General features: G+C 38.1%; 1 protein-coding gene across 1 annotated transcript in view; it reads right to left on the reverse strand.

The window, feature by feature from the left end:
- Nucleotides 1–12,505, reverse strand: part of ERO1A (endoplasmic reticulum oxidoreductase 1 alpha) — a 40,269-nt gene extending 27,764 nt beyond the window's left edge. The window contains exons 1-3 of the mRNA XM_037503347.2: nt 12,370–12,505; nt 3,664–3,783; nt 2,807–2,890 (exon numbers count right to left, since the gene is read on the reverse strand). Coding sequence (XP_037359244.1) covers nt 2,807–2,890; nt 3,664–3,783; nt 12,370–12,483 — 318 coding nt within the window. The 5' untranslated portion in view covers nt 12,484–12,505. The remainder of the gene's footprint in view (nt 1–2,806; nt 2,891–3,663; nt 3,784–12,369) is intronic.
- Between the last annotated feature and the right edge of the window lie 1,978 nt (nt 12,506–14,483).

Here is a 14,483-nt window from a genome sequence, read left to right on the forward strand (position 1 = left end):
TTACTTAGAGTGGAGTTTCTACATGCCTTCCTTTTCCACTCTCCTTTTGCCACTGCTTCTTTTTTTTTTTTTTTAGAGGCATGTTTTATTTATTTGTTTGTTTATACATGCACTGGGTACAGTCAGAGGCGTGGGAGGGTGAGAGAATTCACCAGAGCCAGAGCGGGGAGCAGAGCAGGCAGAAGGACCAAAGTACACTGCTGAGGGGAGCAGCGGGCGGCAGGAGAGGTCTGCGCGCCATGTGGGACCCTCCTCCAGTGGCCGGGGAGCAGCTGGGGATCGAACTGGCGCCGCAGAGGCCGCGGGTAGCTTCGCAACCCAGTGCTCAACCGCTGCGCCACCGGGGAGGCCCCCCTTTTGCCACTGCTTCTACAGTGGTATACCTTCAGTATATCTCCATTAATGGGCTATCACAGTTGTATTAAAATGATCAGATAGTCTTACTCTCCCATACTAAGCCATAAGTTTCTCGAGATAAGTGCTTGAGAAACTTATGGCACAGAGCAGGCCCTCAAGCTTTACTGATTATTGAACCAAATGACATCTAATTGCTAATTGATTTTCTTTTTCACCTCATAATTTTCTACTCTCCACTCTCAAAAATACTTTCAGTCATCTTTCTAAATTGTAGGTCTAATTATGGCACTTCTCTGCTACATTAATACATGTTATTAACTAAGAACATTTTTAAGTGGACATCTTCTAATTATCTTTTAAAGAAATTCTCTTTTCTCAAAAAAAAAAAAAAAAGGAAGGAAAGAAGAGAGGAAGGGAGGGAGGGAAGGAGGATGGGAGGAATTAAGAAAGAAAAAACTTCTGCATCAGGAAACCAATTTAAGGAAAAAAACACAACATTGGCATGAAAGGCATTCTGCCCCATTGCTGCAAAAGGTGAAATAACTAGATTCTATCTCAGTTTCTCAGTACAAACTGCTAACTTCCACTTTATTCTTTTTTAGCATTTCTGCGTGTTCAAGTCAAATAATAAACATCTATCTTTTAACATTTCTTAAATGCTAAAATTGGCTGTGTTCTACAATAAATAAGTCTCATCTGTCAGTTTGTCAATCTGGGAATCAATAATTAAAAAATCTCTTAGGTTTGCTGCCCCGTCCAGTCTTCTTCCCAAGGTCACATCCTGTAGTTCTATATTTTATAACAATAATCACAAATAATTGTTATTTCACAATGAGATTCAAATTTGCAATAATTGTATAACAAGTTGCTTTTTCTGACTAGTGTTAATAATAACCCATTTAAAGTACAAGTGCAATTAAATGACTTTACTAAGGATCAACCACATTTTTAGCATTTTTAATAAATCATATAAATAAGTTTTAGGTAAATTTTATAAAATACCCATAAATAAAATTTTACATTTGCCTTAATTCTACATGCCAGGTAGGTCTATGTAGCAATATGTTCACGTTTAAAAATCAACTGCTCAAAATTACACTACCATTTCATACCCATTAAGATAGCTATTATCCATAAAACAGAAAAAAGCAAGCTTTGGTAAGGATATGGAGAAAATGGAAAGCTTGTGCATTGCTGCTGGGAATACAAAATGGTGTAACCACTGTGAAAGAGTGTATAGCAATCCTCAAAAAATTAAACAGATCTACTAAATGATCCAGCAATTCTACTTGTGGATATATACCCATAAGAACTGAAAGTAGGGACTCGAACAGGTATTTGTATACCCAAGGAAAAATATCATAATGATTTGCCTTATATGACTGGCTTAGGATAATTAAATTCATAGAGGAAGGAAGTAGAAGTGGCTGGAAGGAAGGAGAAACAGGAGTTACTATGTAATGAGCAGTGTGTTTAAATCTGGGAAAATGATGTTCTGGAGGTAGATGATGTTACAAAGAGAATGCACTTAATGTACTGAACTGTATACTTTTAAATGGTACATCTTATGTTGTAAATATTTCAACATGAAAAAGTAAAATAAAATGATAAACTTTTAAAGAAAAAAGGCTTCACTGAAAAGCATAAAATACTCTGCTTTCAAGTTTTAATGCTCTGAGAATTTCTATTTAAAACCAGGCATTATAGGGCCTCCCCGGTGGCACAGCGGTTGAGCGCTGGGTTGTGAAGCTGCCCGCAGCCTCTGCAGTGCCGGTTCAATCCCCGGCTGCTCCCCGGCCACCAGAGGAGGGTCCCGCATGGCGCACAGACCTCTCCTGCAGCCCGCTGCTCCCCTCAGCAGTGTACTTTGGTCCCTCTGCCTGCTCTGCTCCCCGCTCTGGCTCTGGTGAATTCTCTCACCCTCCCATGCTTCTGACTGTACCCAGTGCTGGTATAAATAAATAAATACATACATACATACATAAATACATAAATAAGTACATAAAATAAATCTTTAAAAAAATAAAAAAATAAAACCAGGCATTATATCCAACTCTTTCCACCTAAGGAAAACAATACAGTCACAAAAAAAAGGAGAAGGTTTTTGTTTATTCTTCTATTAATTTCATTTTATTATACTGTAAACATAACTTTGTCCAGGTAAAATATAAGAACAAAAGCAATTATCAATCAAAAGAACTATTAATCCCACTAAAAGGTCAAAGGATGATATTGGCCACAAAATTTAATTATTATTATGAAGGCAGTATAATTCAAAGTAATATAGTTCAATATTTGTAAATGTAGTTTTTCAATATTAATCTATAAATATTAAACACCACTGCATTTAATCTAGAAGTTGAAATATTACTCTTGTCATATTGGCCCCCTTTAAACAGTGGCAATTATTCGAATAAAGAAGAGTTTTAAATAAATACATGTTTCTTACTGAGTGGCAAGGCTTGACAGCACAATCCCTCCTTCCACACAGGCTAATATCATTCCAGAAAGGACACGGCCTCTTCAGGTTGACCTATAAAATAATAGAAAAAACTATAAAAATGGGAATCTTGAGATGATTGACAGCTATTGAACTTTGATGCTATACCCTGGTCATGTTATCATCTCAAAATTATTGTTTCCTCCACTTAACGGTTTTTACGTTCCAATGATTATATAAATGTGTTGTCGGTAGAAGTAAATTGTTAGGCTTGGTTAGAAAGGCAGACTGCCACTAGCTGGCAGACCCTGAAGAGATGGCAACTAGGAATCCAGGTGGCTCAGATCATCACAGTTCACCTTCTTTTTTAAACAAGAAAGAGTTAACAGGTAGAACAGTGAGACAACTGTGAACTCAGACTTGAACTACATATTCCAATAATCAGGTTTTCTAAATTCTTTCAGTAGCTCTCTCAAGATAAGTATCATATTAAAATCATACAAGTCACAATAAAGTCTGCTTCTTCTCAAAACTATTTTATTATTTTAATTAGAAGAAATCTGATGTTTTTAGAAAATCATAAACATCTCACAATTTTTATAACAGTACAATAATTACAGTTCTGACTTCAATTTAATCAACTTGTTTCTAACTTAGAGTGCAAAACCCAATTATTGCAATTAAAAGTATCCAGTGGGTGGTCAAAGAACCACAGGGTTCACTCTTACAAAATGAATTTCTGTAATATAATCTTGACCAATTTTTAAAAACAGCCAGAAGTTTGAAGTTTAGTAATTTTTAAGAAAAATATAATTATCCATTTAAACTTTAAATATTTTTCTACAAAGAATTTAAACCAAAAGTACCTTATAATATCTAAAGTAGTCGCTTTCAAGAAGTTTTTGTAGTCTTGGGAAAAGCTTGTAGTTATTAAATCTATCAATGGTTTCAACATCACAGGTACAGTCATCCAAGTAACCACTAACCTGTCAGAAAGAAAATGAAATATTAGATCTGAGAGGGTTCTTTTCCTTCACGCGATACTTTTTCTCTCTACTTAAGCAATTCTGATACTCCCTCCTCACCATAATTCGCTGAGATGGGGTATAACAGTAATTTAGTAATTCTGTTGCTTTTACTTTATATCCAGAGGAAACAGTGAATACCTTTTGTAGGATATACTGAGTTTATAATCTCTCTCTCTCTCTCTCTCTCTCTCTCTCTCACACACACACACACACACACACACACACACACACACACACACACACACACACTCTTACTCCTCTGCAATCACTTTGCAGTCATGCCCTCCAGGCCTGACCAGGAGTCATCATCTGCCCAAACCTGGTCAATGTCCTCTCTCCAAGAAACTGGAGTTGAGATTATTAAGGAGTCATGTCTCTCCCGGTGGTTTAACCAGTAAACAAACTCAGACCATATTTCATCATGTGATCTGAGAAGTATATGAGTCAGCAGAGAAAGGAAAGAATTTAAAAGAAACAGCAAAGTAGAGACAGGAGATACACTACTTGGATTTCTGGGGGGTTTCTAGCTCCTCCTTACATCTGTCTTTCCTGAGGTGCATCTGCATTCCCATTCCTGATTTTCCTGAGACTATATGCTTTTAATTCAGTTGTCTCTGTCTTCTTTCCTATTGGAAACCCTTTTAGTTTTCCATAGGATGTGTAGCTCAGAGACATGTTTGGTGAATATATAAAAATAACTGATATTAAATTTATAAGAGAAACAAGAATTCATTATAAGGTTCTAACAATCCTCAAATATATGATCACAATATTTTTTATAGGTTTTAATGGTCCTTAGAAATTACTTATTAACAAAACTACGATGGCAAATTGGCCACAAAGCCAATCCGATCTTCAAACGCCTAAAACTAATATATTAACTGTATTCAATAAATAATGCACCTATACAGGATGCAACAAAAAATCATATTATAATGGGACAATGTTATCCACTGTGAAACGAAAATTCTTAAATCTTTATTTGGAACTAAGCACACACCCAACAGATTAATTAAACAATGCTTTAGGTAACAAATACATCATAATTTAAGAAAAAAGTTTTAATATACAATATGCTACAGAAGAGATTCTTATACTTTGTCCTGAATATTTATATTATAAACTACTTATTAAATAATAATTTATTGAAATACTGAATTTAGATGTTTTCCCTTTAGAATACCTATTAATAGCTATACTACTTTTAATTTTAGAATATCACAAACAGTAATGGAATTTTTTTATCTAAGAGATAAGAACACTTTGGATGATGAAGCAATAGCTAAGACCTTTTTTTTTTTTTTAATCAATTTGCCTAGTTTTATTTGCTTGGGACTCACTAATTCAGTTTCAAAAATCTGATGTACATATTTTATCACTGTAATAACTATTTTCATTTCATATGCAAATTTGCTCTTGTTTCCTGCTAAAAATTCTCTGAATGTACAATGGATTGAGTTCTAATTTTGGGCACTAACAAATAAAAGTGCTTCTGACCTAGATGGCTTGCTTTTTCACACCTCTTTCTTTTGAACTCTCAAAGCAAGACTTCTAAGGACATAAAATAGCTACTGTTTCTTCCCTTAGATACAAGTTATTTTATAAAGAACAATAGGAACAAAGATTGAAGAGACCAAAACAATACATGCAAAGCAGCACATTAAATATGAGAGGACATTAAATATGAGAGGACATACAACCACACACAAAAAATATGAGAGGACAGCTTTGAAGCAATCCATTCTTCCCCTCTGAGGAATTCATTTTTAAGGTGAAAATCTATCAGATCAGGGCATCACCTCTTTTGGGAAGGTGTCTTGCAGGTACTACTCATCACCTGTAGGTTAACTGCCTCTTCTATATGCTGCCAAGATACTACACATACTCCTAATAAGAATCACCTCAATGGATTGAATTTATTTCACTCCTGTCCATTAAAGTTTAAAATCCTTGAGAGCAAAATCATGTTTTTTTTCACTTTTGTATTCCCAGCATTTATCACTATACTGCTAGAAGCACATAGATGTTCAGTATTTGTGGGCGAATGAATGAATGCTACCCACTCGCACTATCCTTCACTGGAGGCCAGCATTACACTAATTGTAAACATGAATTTCCGTAACTATGGTGGTGACAGTGCCTCGAATCACACAAGCATGGGTGGCAGGAAAGCACTCATAGAGCAAGGAAAGCAAAAGTAAAACGACCCTTTGCACTCTCCATCGTACTGATTATTATCCAAATAACAAAGAAAAGCTGTAAGAAGGTCTATACCATGAAGAAAGCAAGATACCCCCACAACAGATGTGGCTTATAACCTAGAAACCTCAACAGGAGAGAAGGTAGGACAATGGTGAATCTGAAAAATCTTCTGCCCACTACCTTAGAAATTGAGTAGGAGGTAGTCCCAACTACAGTAATAGGGAGCAGGGCAGCTAAGGACCTAGAGCAGGGGTGACAGAAGTTTCGACAGATGGCAAGAGTCCAGCAAAGGAAGCTACTTGGAAATCCAGGCTATGTGACCATCCAGATAAGCCTGCCAACAGGTAGCAGAACCTGATCTCTGGCAGAAATCTGGCAGTTATGATGCCAGACCCAGTCCTAGAAACTAAAGAACCAATTGTGTTACCAGAACAGCATCTCAGAAAAGGTCTAGGAAAGAAATCCAGTTAACAGGCCTGGAATAGAATCTCGGAAACAGAGCAAATTACTTAAATGATTCCAAAAAACAGGTGCTGATTTGTAACAAGGAAGGTGATGCTAATGTGCGTCATGATGTGCTCAAGCTGCTTAAAAGAACTGCAATACCTATCTCCCAAAGCAAAACAGAACTACAGCCCTAACACAGTACTCTGAAATTTTTAAAAATTGTACTCTCTCCGTCTAGCCCCACTCCCACCTACCTCCATCCTCCCCACACACACCCCACATAAAGTGGCTGGAACATTCTAAAATTTGAAGCTGCTATTCCATAGTTTTCAGAAAATGTTCAGCTTTAGGTAGGTGAGGGGCAAATTAATAAGCAGAGATTAAAAAGCCCTAGTTGAGGGACAGTAGATATTAGGACCAAGGTAGGTGTGACATGTGATACCACCCAGTTTAAATTTCTAGTCACTTAAATGTTGGAAAGTCTTTGAAGGTCTTTTATTGAAACTTCTAAGTAACACAGCAACACCTCTGACAGACCCACAAGGAGGCAATAAAAAGCAGGCCCTGGAGTCATATCTTCTTGGATTTGGATCCCATCTATGCTACTTAATAGTAACCTGTTGAACTTACCACAGGTTTTTAACCACTCTAGTCCTCAGTTTCCTATGTGAATAGAAAATAGAAATAATAAACATTCCCACCTCAAAGAGCTGGTATCAAGATGAGAGTAAATGTCCCCCCAAAATTAATCATTATTATTATTCCCCTACCAATTCTTAAATGCTTTTTGTGAAATCTTGCTACTCCCAAAGCAACCCACATTTTTTTAATGAATAAGAAAAAAAGCCAAGTTTGCAGTTAAATTTTTCAAAAATTTTTACATCTATAGCCCTAATGGAACACAAAACTTGAAACTTTTGTTTAGGTTACCTAACCTAGTTAGGTATCTAGGAAGCCTCAGTTACTTTCTCCACTGATTCTGCTTGGTTTGGACCAAATACAAAGGCAAGGGAAAAGAAAAAAAAGCTATCCTATCTGTTCACTATTCTCATATTATATCCTTTAGTTTGCAATGAAAGAAAAAATAAAAACATATTCCAAGTGGTTTCCTTGTGTACTAACAACCTCTACTCTTACTACATATTATCATTTTTTGCCCAAAGGACTATACAAATATATTCTCAAACTATGAAAGATAAAACACATTTTAAAAGTACTCAAAGTACATTTCACAAAAAACCTTATTTGTACCTAATGTTATTGTGTTTTTCAGCCATTAAAAAAAAAAAAGGGACATGAAAACTATTCATTCCTTGACAGGAACAAACAGGAAGCATGGAAACACCAATGACCCTACCAGGTAGTTGACACCTTTCTAAGACATGGTATGTGGACGTCATTTCCACTGTAACATCTTGGTCTTGCTAAAAGGTTAAATAGATAAATGCATGACTGCAATGTTCTACATGCTTTGTTCAGAAAAGCCTGGAATGTAGCAAGCACCCAGTCAATGGACATATCTCCGGTATAACCTGTTTCAAAGATCCCTTTGACTAAATTTTAATCCTAAACTTATTCCCACCTGCTATCCAACATATTATCAAGTATTATCATCCACTGCCCAGCTACTCTGGCTGACAAGTTAAAAAAAAATTTTTTTAATGGATCTCAGTGGGACACTAGACAGGTAAATCAGCTAAAATACATGTATGCAAGGGTGCCTTCAATGACACATGTGCCCCCGCCCCCCCCGGCCCGGGCAAAAAAAATCCATTTTTGAAGCAGCCACTCTGGGTTATCTGAACTACTCCTGTTTTATTAACCTAGTGGAGATTTACTGCACTCAAATAAATGGATCTGCATATTATTAACACTAATCATATTAAGATTAGTAAAACATCCGACTACATAGGGGTCTATAAACTTGTTTCTGATTAATTTAAATGAAAAAGATGTTCAGACTGCCTTCAGATCTGGGTGTCAGTATTTCTTACTTCTTTAATATGTATATTAGGGTTTCATGAATTGAGACTAAAGTTGTTAGATTCATTCTCTCCAATGTTCTACACTAGGGCTATAATTGTCTGAAAAGTCTTCACATACTTCAAGCCCATACCTATATAACATCGAATTGTACAATTTAAACTTTGGTTTAAAGAAAGGCGAGGTCCTGATTATGAAGTTGCTTACACAAACTACACACATACTTGTACACGAAAGGGGAAAAAAGACCAATTTTAGATTCTTTAATTTTTTATTACTTTACTAATAATTCTTTTTATTAATTTTTTATTCATTTTGGTTTATTTTGATTAATAAATTTTTATTTCCTATAATTCTTCCACCACCATATTACCATCATATTCTTTTGTGTTCATCCTTCCCCTGTTTTGACCCCACCTCCTCCTCCCTTGCTGTATACCTCAGATCTATGGTCAGCTTCTAGTTTTAACTTTTTCTTGACCTTGTGTTTGGTTTCTTTATATTCCACATACACATGTGACCAGCCAATATTTATCTTTTTCCTTTGAACTTATTTCAGCTAGCATAATCCCCTCCAGCTCCATCCATGTTGTAGCAAACGGCATGTGTTTGTCTTTTTTGACTGCTGAGTAATAGTTCATTGTGTAAATATACCACATCTTTTTTATCCACTTTTCTATTTGGGGGAATTTGGGTTGTTTCATATTTTGGCTATTGTAAATGGTGATGCAATAAACATAGGAATGCAGGTTTCCTTTTGAATTAGTGTTTTTGTGTCCCTCGGGTAGATTTCTATGAGTGGAATCACCGGATCATATGGTAGATCCATTTTTAGTTTTCTGAGGAGCCACCATACAGCTTTCCATAGTGGCTGGACCAGTTTACATTCCCACCAGCAGTGTAAGAAGGTTCATTTATCTCCACATCCTTTCCAGCATTTGTTGTTTGTTTTTTTTTTTGTTTGTTTGTTTTTTAATGTAGGCCATTTCCACTGGAGTGAAGTGCTATCTCATTGTGGTTTTGATTTGCATTTCCTGATAATTAGTGATGTTGGACATTTTTTCATATGCCTTTGACCATTTGCATTTCTAGAAGATTTTGTTAAGTGGGGGGGGTTATATATAAGGAAGATTTACATACAAGTCTGCAGCAAATTGGCCACTTATTTTCAACAACTAACGCTGAAGGGCTACTGTCAAAAGAACTTATGTCACAGGGGAAATGGTTTTAGTAGGATTCAATAGCAGCTGTCAGACATATGCAGTAACCAAGTTTCATATCGAAATGTCAGCTCATCTGAAAGATCAATTCTAGAAAAACATGCAAGTGGCTTGCTAAGCAGAATAATTATAAGAACATACTCCTGCTAATACGGCACTCAAATCTTATATTGTAATTCACTTGCTGAGCACCAATAATGTACCAGGTAGAGTACTCTGGAATATCATTTCGGTTTTTAATGTATTTTCTAGCAATATTTGCTAACCAGCTTTTTAAATGTTTTGGATCTCCACCAAAGAACTGGGACTAAAATTTTGAGTTCATAGTAGGCTTCAATAAACACTTGAAAAAGTTAATCTGATTATTTGTAGGGCTCTGTCAATGACTGTCAAAGCTGAAATAACCACACGCTGCTCTGACTCAAATCAGAGCTCAAACCTTGTTAGCTGAACTCCTACTGCAAGTCAGCCTTAAGTGTGATGAGGGGTAATGATATGATAATTTGAGTCATAAGTGTAAGAGGGACTGCCTACAGGAAAGAAGAAAAGGGATATGACTGACTATGAACAGATCAACAGAACTTTACAGCTAAGTAGACACTGCAAAGAAAGGCAGAGACTATTTTAACTGGTATTTCCAAATTTAAGTGACATTTCAGTTTTTAATGTATTTTCTAGCAATACTTGCTAACCAGCTTTTTTAATGTTTTGGATCTCCACCTCTCCACCAAACCCCAGTGAACACCATTCAGTAAACTAAAAGTCCTTCAGGACAAGGGTCATGTCAGAGTTATTTCTGTATTGCAAACACTCATAACACTGTGTTTAAATCATAAACACTGTGTTTATGTTCACTGAATGAATAATACCATTAATATCTCCTTATCCTTTCTTTCTCATTTTTTTAATCTCATTCTTTGTGTGTGAGCATGTCTACATTTTGTCTCCATTTTTCTCATCTTGTGTATTCATCATTTGTCCAACATCACTTCTCCCCTCTCATCCCCTTAACCCATCTCTTCCATTACAGACCACAATAGAACTAAAGTATACTGTTGACTCATTTCCTGAATTGGAATTGACACACTCTGTCTTCATGTTTAAGTAGACCATTTAAAAATTCTCTTAAAATTATTTTTTTATTCATTTTATGCTGCACCTCCCCCTGCAGTGACCCTTAGGGCTAATGGCTTTCGAATTTTATTACTTTTTAAGTTGATGTGGAAAAGAAAAAGAGGTTGCCACACTTGGTCTAAAAGGAAAATAAAGAAATCTAACAGATTTTTGTGTTACAGGAGTATTTTAACCATGAAAATATTGTGAAGGGTGAAAAAATGCATAATTACTAATCAGAAGAAACAGTAAAAAATTAAAAGCTCCCCAACTTTAGTCAAATATCTGAAAAGGTTGGCAGGAGGGATTGAAAGTTGAAAAGTTCAACATGTACTTTTATTCCATTATCCAGATCTCTAGAATGTAGGTGAAAATTTACACTGAAATCTTTCAGCACTGAATACCTTACTTAAAAATCACTTATTTCTGCTTTACTTTTTCTTTAAATGTTTTTGTGTCATTATATTTGTAATCAGGAGAAAAATGATCCTTTCTCTTTTTAAGTTCTTGACTGTGTGCCCATTGCAATCACTGAGTGTAAATGAACTTTTAAATCTCTTAGTTATAAAACAGGTTCCTTTCAACTTCTTTTACACATTCTCAGATAATACTCATTTCATCTCCCAAATCACCCAGCAAAACAAAATCCAGTAATTCAAAGCAGAGAAAGAAATAACCCTTCCTCTCAAACACTTCTTTCATCTGTGAAATTGTCTCGTCGCCCTTATACATGCTATTTCTTACAATAAATTAATAGTAAAATCCACTTTAAGTAAATAAATCGATGTCCACCCATCAATTTTGCATAAAATGTCATTTTTATCAACAGAAGCCAATCAAAAAATGACTAAGATATTTAAATACCAGATACTGTAGATACTAAAAACTGCACATTTCTTTGAATTTTTTGCTCAAGAAACCCATAGGCTCTTATTAACAGAAGAAAACGATCATCAATAACGTTGTAGTTAAAATTGTGCACTGAAGACACCCAAATCAATTATTTGGGTGTCTCAGTAAGACAACTTCATTACATTCAGGAAAAATACGGGACACACAGGGTGAGGAGCCACAGGCAAGTACCGCCCCAAAGACACCAGACCCTTTGGGCTTAGACACAGAAAAATCACACGAATTCACTCTCCTGCCTGAAAACGGGATCTGAGTGCGTCCACCCCACGAAAGTCTGTGCTGGCTAGAAAGGCTACCGAAAGCACCCAGCATAGGTTGCAAAGACACAGGTTCTGTCAAAACGACAATTTCGAGTGTGCGTGCAGCGGATGCATACCCTCCCCAGGTACGAAAGATCAACAGCGATGCATAACTCAACTTGGAAACATACAGCGCGCACCCACACCTCTCGCCCACGCCTGACGGGAAGCGCGGGTCCGCACGTAGATGCGGTGCCCACCAACCCCGTGGGGTGCAGAAGATCCAGGTAGCAAAGGCACACCGGGCTCTCTCTAGGCGGCGGAGGGGCAAAGACACCTCCGGACTCCCACCTGCAGGACGCGCGGAAGGGAGCGCACGGCGGGGACCGCAGCACCAGAACAGGTAGCACCACTGCGCACACCCTCACCTGGCAGAAGCACCTCTGCGCCGCCGTCTCCGAGGGCTGCGGTCCACTGCGGCCGGAACCAAGCACATACGCGGCCCCCAGGAGCCCGATCAGGAAGCCCCAGCGGCGGCCCATAGCCTCTCCGGCCGTGCGCAGCCCGGCGCCTCGGCGCACCCAGCTCTCCCGCGCAGGCCGCGCGTCCGCAGATGAAGCCCCGGCGGGCCGGCCCCCCGCGGCCCCACCTCCCGGCCGCCTCCCCGGCCCGCCCTCGGCTCTCCCGCCTCACAGCGGCAGCCACTCCCGACGGGGCTTGCGGACGTGCCCGGGCGCCCGTGCCAGCCGCCCGGGGCCTGCGGCCTCTTCCTGACCCGCGCGTGAAGCTGACGCACGGTTCCTCTTCCCGGCTTGGCCGCGCCCGGCCGCAGCTCCCCAGCCTAGCCTCCCTGACGCCCCGCGGCCAGGAATCGCACCCCGGCCGACCCGGCCCCCACCCCCGTGCGGGAGTCGGGGGTCCGCCCGCTCCGAGGGCGAGAGCGAGAGTGGGAGGGTCTTGTGTCTGGTAGCCGGGCCCCGCCCCAGCCCGCTTGGAGCCGGCCAATCCTTAGTATTGCAACGCGAGGAAATCGAACCGTACGAATTACGTGTCCGCTGGGTCCCTGGCAGAGTCTTAAAGTTGTAAGGATGTTAGTGATCATCTAGACCAGGGCTGCATATGTAAGTTTTCTAGTGCGCACATCAAGAGCCAAAAGAAACAGGTGGAATTCAGTTTAACAATATATTTTATTTAACCCAGTATCTACCAACTATGTCAAAAATACTCACTATTAAAAGTGTTCATAAAACGGGTCACTTTTTTCTATTTTTTGTCATTGATATCCGGTGTGTATTTTCTGTGAACTAAATACACTACATCATGATGAAATGGGTGGGGTTTCCCACAGCCCAGGAGGAGGAAAGCAGCCCTGTGAAGTGAGATGCAGTGAACCAGGGCAGGGAACTGGGTGGTGGTAGAGCCAGATCTCATTCTCTGCTGTGGGAATAGAAAAAAAAAATTGTGTTTTGTTTTTTTTTTTCAAGGAGAAATTTTCAAAGTGAAACTGGAAAGCTTTCCAACATCTTGTCCATTAAAAATTCAAATATTTCAAGCTACTTTTTGTGTGTAAATAGTTTTTTTTTTTCCGAAAAGCCAATCAATGAAGTAGCTTAGGATATGGTTGGCCCAAGATAGATACTATTCCTATTTCCTAGCTGAGAAAAGTTGTCATAAAAAGTTTATATATTGTACATTACTCAAAACCACATGGTACAGTAGAGGTCAAACTCCAATTCACATATTTCTTACTCCAAAGCCTATGTCTATGCCCTGTCCATCACTGCCAAGTAAACTGACATCTAGAAAAAATCACCAGCCCATAAGAGATGTCACTTAGCCTGAGAAACTCTGATTCTAATGTCTGCAGCATGCCACGTGTACATATAAATACAATCTCTTTTCCTGGAAAGTTCTTTATCATTATACCTATGTACATAGCATTAGGGCCAGACTCAGCTCACTGCTCCCTATTCTGTATGGTCTTCCTGGTTTCCTCTTCACTCAGTTCCAGTCTCTGAATGGACTTCAATTCAATAAACTTCTTCTATGCTAGACTGAGCTTAACATTACAGGTATAGAGATGAAGAAGGCCCAGTTCCTCATGTGGAGGGACACTCCATGGAATTTAGTATGTAATCTGTTATGATATTGACTATTTCATGTTTCTACCACTAAATTGAAATATCTTTAAGCTGCTTAAGCAGAGAATGTGTCTCAGACATAACTGTGACATAACAAGCAACGTCTTTATTAATTGTAATTAATATATTCTTTACTAATTGTAATTAATGCATTGCAATTGCAATTAATTGTAATTCATTATAATTAATGTATTATAATATATATTATTCTGTATTATATTTAATATAGATTCTATATTAATGACATTAATAAAGAAATTTCATATGGCCAAGGTATTAATATCAAAAAATTAGGTCATCACAAATGAAAGATACAATAAAAAAGGGGAACTAAATGACTAAAGTTTAAGATTGCAGAAGGAAGCAATCTACTCATGAATCAGCTCTGAATTTCACCCTGA

This window comes from Talpa occidentalis, unplaced genomic scaffold (assembly GCF_014898055.3).
Source record: "Talpa occidentalis isolate TD23 unplaced genomic scaffold, MPIMG_talOcc4v2.1 talOcc4.11, whole genome shotgun sequence".
NCBI classification, from domain to species: Eukaryota; Metazoa; Chordata; class Mammalia; order Eulipotyphla; family Talpidae; genus Talpa; species Talpa occidentalis.